Here is a 12,951-nt window from a genome sequence, read left to right as displayed (position 1 = left end):
TCTGATTTTTTGGGTGTCACAGTGGCACTGATTATTTCCCAGCTTTATCCATTCACATTAAGCTGAGCTAGAGCATGGGCATAGAGAAGGGGTTATGAAATTTTCTATTAATCACTGAAATATTCCCTCAGATTTTGATAAAATGTGAAAAATAAAAACAACAGCAAAATCATCCCAAACAGCCCATGTTGCTTGTAATGAAACCAGCAAACAAACCTTCTCCAAAATCTTTCCTTCAGCAAAGCAAAGAAAACCAGTTACTGGAAATGAGATCTATTTGCATTCCTAAATGCATCCGTTTTCCAATGCTTGTTGGTAACTCAGACATTTCAAAACTCGCACTCAGTCTTTTAAAGGCTGTAACAAATCATTTTCATCCTCTTGCTTGTGCATTTCCATCACACGCTTGGGTTGTGTTCGTAGCAATTCTTTCTGGGAGCAAACGAGTAATTCTTTGTTAACTGTTGCAATAGTTTGGAATTATCCTTGCACTGTGGTTTATCGGACAGTGTTTTATTGCCACTGAGCCATGGTTAGCAGCACACAAAGGCTTATGTGCACTGTGAGCTTGTAAGGATCCTCAGGGGTGGACCATGTTCCTGCCTTCTCCTGCAACTCAAGAGGGAGAGAAAGTGTTGGCAGAACAGCTTGTGTTCATGCTAGAAGGTGCCAGCACAGAAAGTTCAAGAGAAAAGAAGTGGAAAATGCTAGTAGAAGATAAACGATGCCACAGGAGCTTTATTTTGTTTGGGGTCAGTGAAATTAGGCCACTCAGATGATGTATGTCCAACCTGGCCTTGAACACTGCCAGGGATGGGGCAGCCACGGCTTCTCTGGGCACCCTGTGCCGGCACCTCAGCACCCTCACAGGGAAGAGCTTCTGCCTCAGAGCTCATCTCAGTCTCCCCTGTGGCAGGTTCAAGCCATTCCCCTTGTCCTGTCCCTCCAGGCCCTTGTCCAAAGCCCCTTTCCAGGTTTCCTGGAGCCCCTTTAGGCCCTGGAACTACTCTAAGGTGTCCCCTTCAGGAGCCTTCTCTTCTCCAGCTGACCCAGCCCAGCGCTCTCATCCTGCTGATCACAAATAGTAAGAACCAAGATAGCCCTTAAATATGAATTACTGCTTTATAGTTACATGTGTAGGTGCCTGTCCCCAGACAGGCGTGTTTGGGATACTGACACCCGGGTACCCTCATTTGATCTTGGTTTTCATCACTGTTGATCAAGCAAAATCTCTTTGTGTAGTGGCTGGGAGCACCATGGTAGGCTTGGCCCTTTTTCAGAGGTATTATTCTTCTTTCCAGGAGAGCTGTTGGAGGAGCAGTGAATCTCCCTGCTCTGATTTGTAGCTCCCATTGGCAGTACCTGGAAAACGTCATGTTTTCAGTAACGCTCATAGATTTACTATAGGGGTTTTAGCCTTCCCTTTTGTAACCCTTCTGCTTGTACCAGGCACTGCCTGACCCAGCAGGTGCTTCCCTATCTCTTGCTGTCATTGCTCTGCAATGTCCACCCTCCTCTTGCCTTCTGAATAAACTCTTCCAGGTTCCTGATGAAATTAAATTTATATGTTAAATATATATATGTTTGGGGTTTTTTTTCCCTTTCACTGACAGTGGTGGGATTTATGGTGTGATCTTGTGCATCATCCGCTTGAATGCACCAAAGGAAAGTGAGGCAAAGTCAGGGGCACATATCCTGGGCCTGGGATTTCAATCAACTCCTGGTGGTGTCAGGACTGCTGGCTTATGGTGTGTGAATTCAAGTAGTAGACAAAAGCTTTGGCGAGGGAGAAATATGAACGTTGGATGTGGGAGCTTGAGAAGCAAAACCCATTTTAGTGCAGAGCAGGAATCATTTCCAATTACCTCTTTTCTTCTCTCTTTCAGGCTGTGACTGTGAGGAACTCTATGGCTAAGTCATTATACAGTGCCCTGTTCGACTGGATAGTGTTCAGAATTAACCACGCGCTCCTCAACTCAAAGGACATGGAGGAAAGCACCAAGGTAACGTCTCACTAGCTCTTCTGGCTACACTCTTGTGCTTTTAAAATAGGTAACTATGGGATAAAACATTACCCAAGCTTCTGCCAGCAAATTGCTTCACATGAAGTTCGTTTTTCCCCAGTTAATCATTTAGACTGAGTACATCATTATTTTAAGTGGTGTTTGCTGAGCCAGGGAGGGTGAAGCACCTCAAATAATATATCCTCAAAGCAGCTGGGGAAGAGGTTTTGTTGTAGCCACAAAAGCCTGTTCCCCCACCCCTTCCAGGAGCAATGCCAAATCATTTTCCTCCATGTAGGTAAAGCTATAGGGCTGTATATAATTGAGGGGAAAAAAGGGAAATCTGGCTGATGAGAGGCGTTTTGATGAAGTTGCTCCATAAAAATCATTAGAGAAGGCATCTGCAAGCACTGAGATAGCACATCTATAATGAGCAGAAAACTGAGATTAGGGGGAATAAAATGTCATGATGGGAAGAGCAACACTAGCGCGGTGCCGAGCCACTTCCCAAAGAATTGATGGAAGGGATGACATGACATTTCCTGTCATAGCAGGGGCTGGACGCTGTGACCATCCCCTCCAAAACCTCATGTATTCATCCATGCTTGTCACATTGGGGTGATGCTGACCCCAAAACACACGGGTGTGTGGGTGCATCCATGCAGCACATGCTTGCAGCTCTCCAGCTCCCCTTGGCTTGGGAATTTTGGGCATGGGCCAGCAGCATGTGTTGTTTTTTGGAGGGAGGGGTTGTACATCCAGGCTGAAGCCACAGCTGCCGAAAGGAGGACTCTGTTGCTAAGCACTGACAGTACGTTTGAATTATGCTGTAGGAGGCTTGTAGGGTAGCTGGTTCTTTATTTAACTCCATAGAAATGCTTGTGGAGGGTAATTATAGACTGGAAATAAATACACACATAGAAAATCTGGTAATATGCTTTTCTGAGAAAAGAAGTTGTTCAAGTGAGTAACATCCAGCGTGTCTTCTGGCTGCACAAGCTTCCTCTCCCTCTGTTTAATGTTTTCCCAAAAATGTTGTGTTCTTTCCTGACTTTTTGTTTCCAAGTCATCCAAAGTTTTGTCTGGGCTGTCAGGAAAAGAGCCCACAGCCCTGATTGTGTGTTTGGTGAAGCAGAAAAGGTGAATTTGTTTTGACAAGGAAATGCATCTCAAATACTGATTAATTCTTTTTAATGATACCAATGAGTTTTCAAAAGTATCCTCTCTTTCACAGTATTTAAATACAGACACTAGAACAGTAATGCTTAGTCAGCTTGTCTGTAATAGCAGGGCATGATAGGTGTTTATGGGCCATTAAACTTTGGTTCCCAACCTCAAATCTCAGCAGGTAAGAGCCTTAACAACCCAAATTTGTGCTGTTTTCCACCATTGCCACTGCATATTAACCCTCTTCTTCCTCCAGCCAAGACTCCTGTGCAGCGTAACCACGTTTCCCTTCCCCATCTTCCTGTATCATCTCATGAATTCCTAATTCCCAGTTTTCTGACCCATGGGGGTGCTGATTGACAGCTGATGAACACAAGCCAGCTTGTGCCCAGTCAGCCAAGAAGCCACCAGCATCCTGGCCTGTATCAAGCACCAGTGCGGCAGCAGAATGAGGGCAGTGACTGTCCCCCTGCACTGGGCACTGCTGAGGCTGCACCTCGAATCCTGTGTGCAGTTCTGGGACCCTCACTGCAAGAGAGACATTGACAGTGAGGGTCTGGAGCGGGGCCAGAGAAGGGAATGGAGCTGGAGCAGGGCCTGGAGCACAAGTGTGATGGGGAAGGGCTGAGGGACCTGGGGGGTTTAGTGTGGAGAAGAGAAGGCTCAGGGGGGACCTTATCGCTCTCTGCAACTGCCTGACAGGAGGATGGAGCTAGGAGGGGGCTGGTCTTTGCTCCCAAGTATAAAGGGACAGGACAAGAGGAAACGGCCTCAAGCTGCCCCAGGGCAGGTTTAGCTGGAGCTGAGGAACAATTCCTTGCCCAGAGGGTGCTCAGGCATTGGAACAGGCTGCTCAGGGCAGCGCTGGAGTCACCGTCCCTGCAAGTGTTCACACACTGTGTAGACGAGGCCTCAGTGCCATGGGTTAGTGGCGGCCTTGGCAGTGCTGAGAATGGTTGGACTTGATGAGCTTAAAGATCTTTTCAAACCTGGTTGATTCTGTGATTCTATGATTTTTTTTGCCCAAGATCGCACGGTGCAGCAATAAGATCCAGATCAGGCAGCAGGCGCTGGGAGTAGTGTTGCCCTTGCATAAGAGCAGATCCACCAAAGCTGGCAAACCCCCAGGACCTGGAGCTGCAGGAATGTGCAGGCTCAGATCAGTGGCAAGATCCATCCAGGTGGTCCTGGGCTGTCCATGGGCCAGGTTTTCTCGAACAGGGAGGTAATGCATGGAATACCAGGAAATCTGTGCTTCTAGAGACGGGAGAATAATTAGGTTTGTCTTCAGAGACTTCCATTTTTCTGAGGTCCCAGAAATCATGGGAATGCATGAATCCTGCCTGTTGTATGGGTAGAGAGGTTAAAGAAGAGCATTTAGGTGCATTGCACAGAGCTGCAGAGAGCAGCTTTGTTAAACATTCACTAGCCAATTTGCTCTCAAGTTGTTGTACAATATCACCTCCCTGTGCTTACTTTTTAGCCCCTGAGTTGAATCCTCACAGCACAGAGGAGAAGCACCTGCCTGGACCTGGCAGAGCTGGGAATAGCTGCTCCTTTGCCCTCAGAGAATAACATCACTACCAACAAGCAGCTGAGGGCAGCCTGGGCTCTGCAGCTGCTGCTGGGACACCAGCCCACATCTACTGCCCTTCTCTGCCCTGGAGGAACCAAGCTGATGATTAATTTGGGGTTTCCTACCACTTCACAGTCCTTGAAATTCTTTACAGCTCCTGCTTGCAGGACCCCAAATGAGGTGGTTCTTAACCTCCTATATGTGGTTTTGAGTTGGGCAACACCAGCAAGTAACTGGAAGGTGGACTAGGAAAAGGGGTGTCTCTGGACCTTTGTAATAGGTCCTTGATGTAAGGCAAGATCTCAGCACTTGGATGACATCTACTTGCTGGCATCTGCTAGCTCCCTCCACAAAAATCTCCTGAACACACCAAATCTCTGATTTATAATAGAGAAATACAGTCTTGCACCTCACTATGAAAGGTTCCTGACTCCTGAGTTTGCAGCAGATGAGCAACATGCAACTCACCCTGCAGCAAATGTCCTGGCTTAATCCCAGTCCACTCTTGCCACCACTATTCCTCTGACTTTTCAGGTGGATTTTGAAATAATCCTAAAGGTTCAGAAGGTGGTTAAATGATGGATTTTTGGCAGATGGCTTTCTTACATGACAATCATGTTATGCAGAAGTAAAATAAGACCCCAAACCATCTGAATTCAGAGTGTATATGGGAGGAGAACTGCATCTGAAGTTGATGAGAAAAATTAATATCATATCATAGAATCATAAAATGGTTTGGGTTGAAGGGACCTTAAAGCTCACCCAGTCCCAACTCCCTGCCATGAGTAGGGACACCTTCCACTAGAGCAGGTTGCTCCAAGCCGTGCCCAACCTGGCCTTGAGTGGTCAAGGGTTATGACATGAAGGCTGGAGGCTGCAGGAGATGACAAATACTTCTAGATGCACGTGAGGCACACACGTGAAATCAGGGTTTGAGAGCTCTGCACGGTGGAAACATGTGCAGCCACCTTTGCTCCAGCAAAGTCCTGTTGCTGGGGCAAAGCAGTATTGCCCCAGCCACACAGGACAACCTCATTGACCAAAGTCATGCTCATCCAAACTGGTGGTGGATTCATCAGTGCAGACTGATTTGGTGAGGAGACTGTTTATATCTAGTTAAACCTATTTAATTTCTGGTGGACTGACTGGGTGGTTTGGTGACAGGTGGGAGATGACCTAGATTTTAACAAAGTCCAAATCCTAGGAGAACCTGGGACAATGAGAATGGAGACAATTTTCATATCCCAATATGTGTGTTTATTTGATGTCAGCAGCAAGGAGAAGATCAAAAGATGAAGCTGGGTAAAAAATATAAACACCCGGCCATCATTCTTCCACTGCTTTTCAAGCAAGTATTTGGAAGATGTAAATCAGACCTTTGATATCCAAATTTAGTTAAATGTTCAATGAATTATTTTGGGAAAACACAGTGGGATTTGTCTTATCTTGGTTGCTGACAGGATTTGTAGCATATTATTTCTGAACTGAGTTGTGAATAAGTTACTTGATATGGCTGTTTTATTCTCATAGCAGTCCTGCTGTGCATCGCTTTTACTCCGACTCTGTTTCCCTGGTCTTCTCTCTATCACTTTTAGCTTTGGTGTTCTCGTGATCCCCTGCAAACTGAAATTTGACCTTTGTTAATGAGGTTGGAGACTTTTCCTCCTCTTGAGAACTAGATTACTAAACCTCAGAGAGTCTCTTATTTAATTCCCCTTCCATAAATTAGGTTAAGTACTGCTAGAAGACCATCTCATTGCTTAAAATGTTGATACAGTGTAGATTGTAGTGGACTAAAAAGGATTTTTTCCAAGGTTTGTTTTAAGCTTTTCCCATTTGTTTCTTGTGAAGTGTTTTAATTTCTTCCTAAACAACCCTGCTGCTGTTTTCAGATGAGGTGCTGCTTTATGTAGCGATGATGGTAAATGTGAATTCATGGCCATGAAGAAAATTCATCTAAATCAATGCCCATGAAGAAAATTCATGCTTGAATTCATGAAGAGTTCGTGGCCATGAAGAAAATTTATTTAAATTTGATCAACTAGTTAATTATTGGCTCTCTGACCCGAAGCAGAGGTATTGCTGAACACCCAACGGATTTAGTGCACATCTGTTCATTAGTTTTAGGTCTCAATTTCCAAATCTGTAGCAAATCACTGCTTCTCACTTTATAGAATAGGTCATCTTATACATTGTGATGATCTAAATTGGAATAGTCCTTTCAGATTTAGTAGTGATGGATTTTGGGTTGGGGTTTTTTTTGTGGTTTGGGTGGGTTTTTTTACAGTGTTGGTTTTAGAATATTGTAAAAAATTATTTAAAAAAATTTAAAAAGTTTAAAAATACAAAAATAACATTTAAAAAATGTTTTCCCCCGGAATTTGAAGCAAACCTATTTGTGATTGCCAAGATCTACCTCCGTGGTGGAATGACATCAGCAGGATGCATCTGGGGTGACATAAATCAGTTCAACCAAATGCAATTTACTGGTGGTTTGGGAATTGGGGAGCACATAGTTTTGAGACCATCATTTGCCAAGGGCTGTTAAAACTCATGCTCGGTGTTTGAATATTGTGGCTGCGACATTTTTAGCAGAGCATGAGGTCACTCTTCGTCATCTCAAGCAGAAAGTACTCACTAACCCAGTGTTCACCCAGGTTTTAAAGATCCTTGTAGACCTACACTTTAAATTACAGGAGGTTTGGTGTGGATTTGGTCAAGCAGGTTAACAAAATAATTTCATTATCACATACCTCAATAGAAAGAAGGTTTTTTCACTTCACTGTAAGAAATGACTGTACAGGTAGATCTGTGCTGCTTTATGACCCTTTTGCATAGGTGCTATGAGATTTTTTTGGCCAGAAAGCAGAAAATAGCCATAAATTCCCAATTTCTCACTTTTAACAGTTTTAACAACTTGCATGCATTGACCTCTTTATTTTGGGAACTCTGTGATGCTGCCTCCCATGACAGAGGGCAAAGACTTGATTCTCTGCAGAGCTCTGCCCTAATTTAAGTGTGAAACTCTGCAGAAACCCAACAGTTTTGTAGTTCTGTGCATTTTACCTGTTGGAGCTTGTTTGATTTTAAGTGCCAGCAAAAAAAAAAAAAATGAAAAGACAACATTAAAATATCATTTGAATAGAATTCTTTTCTAACTGAAATAGCAGATGTTTTTCTATATAAAACTTTTCTATTTTGCTTTGTAAATGTATTTTCATGCAGACATTAAAATACATTTTGTGGCAGTTTCAACACAGTAAACGAACCATTATTGAAGAAAAGGGGGAAGGATTTTTGTGCTCAGCTATTTTATATTGAGTTACGTTCAGTGGCAGGGGCTTGACTGTTCCACAGACAACTCTGGTAATTCCATAAGGATTCTGGAAGCTTGAGTGTTTTGTTTTCTAAGTCTTGCTTTTATGTAGTGCAGTGGAGACTTCTATGTAGTGTAATTTTAGGGAGCTCTTGTGGATTGTAGGGAAAAACTTGCACGGCAGTGGGGATTTGCTTACACATTGTGGATGAGAAAAGGCACTTTATCCTGTTTCCATCATCGCTTTTTCCATGTATAACATAGATAAAAGATGAACTGCTACTATACAACACGTTTAAGAAGAATTCTAGTAAAAATAAACCAACAAAAAAGAGGAAGTAGAAGATTTCTGCTTGTTAGGGTGTCATTTATGAATGTATCTGTGAATAAAAGGGTTACCACGTTCACTGGGACAAGCAGGAGAAGGAAGTTTGACCTTTAGGAAGCAGCAAGTGAGAGCAGATCCCTCTGCCACTCTCAGTTCTTGGTCCAGTGGCTTCCAATTTCCATCTTCTGGTCAAACAGCTGCTTCTCATGGGTGTTTTGCCAAGTGATGCAAACTTGTAGGAAGCTGGCCAAGGACCTTCAGTAGTCATCCATGTCATGTCATGGGTGGGGTAAAGGAGGTAGAGTCTCTCCAGCCCTGGAGTGGGGAGAAAAGCCTGGATGAAGGATAAAGTAGCCAAAGACCTCTTGGGAAAATGGGTGGGAGTCTTATTGTGCTTTCTCAATTTTATTTTCATTTGTTCTATTAGCCAAAATCCAGATCATACCCAGCTTCAACTCACAAGCTGGGTGGCTGCTCTGCCCACAGCTGCTGGGTCTGTTCCAGCTGTAGGTGGTTCCCTGGTTGCGATTTGAGCACAGAAGGAATATTTTCCTCCCACATTACTTGATCTGTTGAAAACAGATGAACTGCAGCATAAGAAAGACTTCTGGATAGTCTGGTTTGTATTTCTGGTGGTGCAGTTAAGCTGGTCTTAGGAAGGTCATTTTAGGTAATCCAGAGTGCAGATAAGACCAGTAAAATTAAAACCAGAGTGCCCGTCAGCTCTCAGGTTCTTCTGAGGTGGAGAAAAGGGGGTGTTTCTGCTTCCTTCTTGAGGTTTGGTTCATCTGACCAGTGGTAATGCTTTTACCTCACTTAATGTTTTATTTAATTAATTGTAAGGTATGAGCAGAACCTGTGTATGTGTGAGGTGGCTTTGGTTAGACCCTGGAGCACGGTTCACTAAGAACTGCTGGTGGAGCTCTCTGTGCATGTGTCCTTCGGGCTTTTCACATATAGAAAACCTTGGTGCACCCACATCTTGATGAGCATCTTGAGGTCATTGTAGGTTAAAGGAGAGACCAAACAGGCTTTAGCTTTTCAGTACGGAGAAAAGGTGGGGTGGGATATGGTGGAGGTTTACGAAATCGTCAGGTGGAAAAAAAGTCGATTTAGAACTGTAACTCGCCAAATCTTTGTCATTAGGGTCTGATTTAGTAAACCCACACCTGTATCGTGAACTCCTAGAAGGTGGCCTGATAGGCTGGGAGGGATCATAGTGTCAATAGTGTCAATGGGTTCAAAACAAAATTGGATGAGTAACTCTTCACACATCTCTTGCCCACAAACTAAAGGGTTCACAGAGGAGCCTCCTCATCTCCCTCATCCCAAAACTGTGGGTGCTGGTAGAAAAGGGTGGCAGAATGTGGAAGAGCCGTGCTGACATACTCAGGTGTTGCAGGAGAAATCAGAGATCACGCAGATCTGAGCTAGAAGTTAGTTTATTGATCTCTAATCAGTAAATTTAGGGATGTAAAATACTTAGTAAGTACAGATACATCGCTGGGCATTACTATTTACTACTCCTGAAGTTAGTATGGGATATGAAGATTATCACTTAAGCTTACTGTATGTGGTCAAAAAACACGTGTCATGGTTTAGTGGTTGTCTTGGCAGTCCTGGGGTAAATGTTGGACTTGATGATCTTAAAGGTCTTTTCCAACCTAGTTAATTCTATTTATCTTAAGTGTCACATGCATTCAGAAAATGTCACTTAGCAGCCCATCAATGTCTGGTGTCAGGTCAGGGATCTCTCAGTCTCGAGGGGTAACTTTGAAAGGCATCCCTGCTCAAGGGGAGATCACCACCACCACATGGCCAGCTGCTATGGGGAGGAGAACTCAATGGGCCCTGATGGCTGCAGATATTTATAGTGTAAAGTCGCTGATTTTTCATCAGATTTTCTGCTGTGTTCAGAGAATCATAGGATCCCAGACTGGTTTGGATTGGAAGGGACCTTAAAGCCCATCCAGCTCCAACCCCCTGCCATGGGCAGGGACACCTTCCACTAGAGCAGGTTGCTCCAAGCCCCTGTGTCCAACCTGGCCTTGAACACTGCCAGGGATGGGGCAGCCACAGCTTCTCTGGGCACCCTGTGCCAGCAACTGAGCACCCTCACAGGGAAAAACTTCTGCCTTATCTCCAACCTGAACTTCCCCTATTTCAGTTTGAACCCGTTACCCCTTGTCCTATTGCTACAGTCCCTGCTGAAGAGTCCCTCTCCAGCATCCTTGTTGTCCCCTTCAGGTACTGGAGCGCTGCTCTGAGGTCTCCACGTTAATGCATTTTCAGCCACTTACCAGCCCCGTGTCCAGCTAAACTGTTTTTTTCAGGGGGTTGGTGCTGAGTTCTCCCTGATAGCCTCACACAATAGGATTAACTTCAGTTCAGGCTGCTTGCTGAGTGTCTGCCTTGACCAGCGTTCAGTTAGTTCAAATAGGAGGAGTGCATCCGTCACACCGGATGGGATGTCCTGCTGCCATGGTTGGAGATGCTGGGCTAGGAGGAGTGTGGGGCTGGTCTTGTAGAGCATTTCTGGTGTCCTGGTGCCAGAACCTGGGGCTCTGAGACAGCATCCATGGGAAATGAGGCCTGGTTCCCTTCCCTGCACAGAGACCTTCGTTCAAGGCAACTCTAGACTTATTTTCCTTTGTTGCAATGAATTATTTTCCTGCAAACCCTACTGTGCTCCCAACACACCATGCTCCCAACACCCGAAGGTATTTCTCTGGGAGGCTTGCAGCTGGAGCATGTTTGCTTAGACACCCTGTATTCACCTTGTAGGTGTGTTTCTGTGGACTGTCTTCATAGTGCAAACCTTTTTTTCCCAACCCTATCCCCATTTTTCCCCTCAAAAGATAAGTACTGTCTTAGATCCAATAGAATAACTTGGAACTGGGTTCAGGTTTCTTCAAAGATGGCAATTTATCTATAAATTAAAGAAAACCCCAACTCTTAAATTACTTATCTTTTAGAAAAAGGCCATCTGTCCTGATATCTGCAGTTCCATGTTGTGTCTCTGATATAGGTGAAATCTTCCCCATGGCATAATACTGGCAATTCCAGTAAAAATTAAAAGTCCAGCTGTTAAGTATATTTAATTCCATCTGTAAGCTTCTGATTATGTACAAATAATCTATTTACTTTCTGTGAATTTGTTTCTAATCCTCATTCTTACTTTTCCTGCAGACTCTGTCTATTGGAGTACTTGATATTTTTGGGTTTGAAGACTATGAAAACAACAGTTTTGAACAATTCTGCATTAACTTTGCCAACGAGCGCTTGCAGCACTACTTTAACCAACACATCTTTAAACTTGAACAGGTAGGTCTGGAAATACTCTCTGATGCCAATGAGTGTTGACGTGAGTTTATGACACCAATAATAAAGTTCTTAAATTGTCCCTTTAATTCTCTTATGTTAAGGACTGTGCACTGATGTATTCAACTTTAACTTGTAATTTATCATATGACTTATTGCTACTTGCAAAATAGAATCCAGCCAGAGATTTGCTGGTTTTAAATGAACATTTTGGAATACAAGTATCCTCAGACATCATAAAGACCTTGACTGTTGCTCTTTTGTCTCCTTGATACATGTGCAGAGGGCTCATCCATTTGTGGGGAGGGAGAGGAAATGTCACTCTCATACATGTTCTGCAAGGTCAGACTTGAGATCCTTATGACCTCCAACAGCCATGGCAGATTAGGAAAGGTTGAACTTTAAGCTTTGCTTTAGGTTTGTTAAGACTGGGTGTTGCTTTCCAGCCTCAGATGAATGTGCTGTAAGAGAGAGATAAGAAAAATACAGTCCTTAATTTAGCAGGTAACATATACACAGGCTGGTGTAGTCTATTAATTAGCATGAGAGGAGGATTCTCCAAACATAATTTGTTATCTAAAAACAAGTGGGACAAGAAAACTGCTAAACATGTTGTTTCATGGATGCGCAACATACAATTGAGCTGTATAATACAGTAAATACGTTATAGACCTTCAAAATGCCTTTTTTTTTGTGAATGCCATTCTGCATGCCCTGCCTTCAGGTGAAATTCTTCTTTGGGTGAGATCAAGGGAAATGCTCCTTATTAGTAGTTTCAGTAAAGTTACACTCTGCAGCCTACGTCCAGCTGAGATCAAAGAATTAATCCAACCCTTCCTAGAAACCCTAATAGTTTCATTTGGGCCTCCACAGTGTCATAAGAGATCTGAAAAGCCAGAAAGGGAAGCCTGCTTGAATATGAGGATGGTGAAAAATAAGCAATATAACCCTGAGTGGATCATTTGGGGGATATTTGATGTGGAGTTTGATGCTTCTCTTTTTTGTTGGTGGGGGTTTTTTTGGTCAAGAAGGTGGAGCAGAGCTGCTCAAAACCATTTTATTTCAATTTTTTAACTGGTCTTTGTATGCTGCTGTACCCTGCTCTGAGCAATTAGTAGAAAAAACTTTCTGTATTTCTAGGAACAGGTCTAGTTGACTGTTCTCCACCATAAAAATGCAAACTAAAAGACTACTGTAAAGCCAGTATAGCTTTTTTTTCCTATAAAGGTAACTGACACTC

General features: G+C 43.6%; 1 protein-coding gene across 1 annotated transcript in view; it reads left to right on the top strand.

The window, feature by feature from the left end:
• Window positions 1-593: 593 nt before the first annotated feature.
• LOC104409468 (unconventional myosin-IXa-like) overlaps window positions 594-12,951 on the top strand; it is a gene marked incomplete at its 3' end in the record, with an annotated part of 53,354 nt that continues 40,996 nt past the window's right edge. The window contains exons 1-3 of the mRNA XM_010019342.1: window positions 594-752; window positions 1,887-2,003; window positions 11,580-11,714. Coding sequence (XP_010017644.1) covers window positions 594-752; window positions 1,887-2,003; window positions 11,580-11,714 — 411 coding nt within the window. The remainder of the gene's footprint in view (window positions 753-1,886; window positions 2,004-11,579; window positions 11,715-12,951) is intronic.

The sequence above is a fragment of the Nestor notabilis genome, unplaced genomic scaffold (assembly GCF_000696875.1).
Source record: "Nestor notabilis isolate BGI_N333 unplaced genomic scaffold, ASM69687v1 scaffold1048, whole genome shotgun sequence".
NCBI classification, from domain to species: Eukaryota; Metazoa; Chordata; class Aves; order Psittaciformes; family Psittacidae; genus Nestor; species Nestor notabilis.
This window is presented reverse-complemented; position numbering and strand designations above follow the sequence as displayed.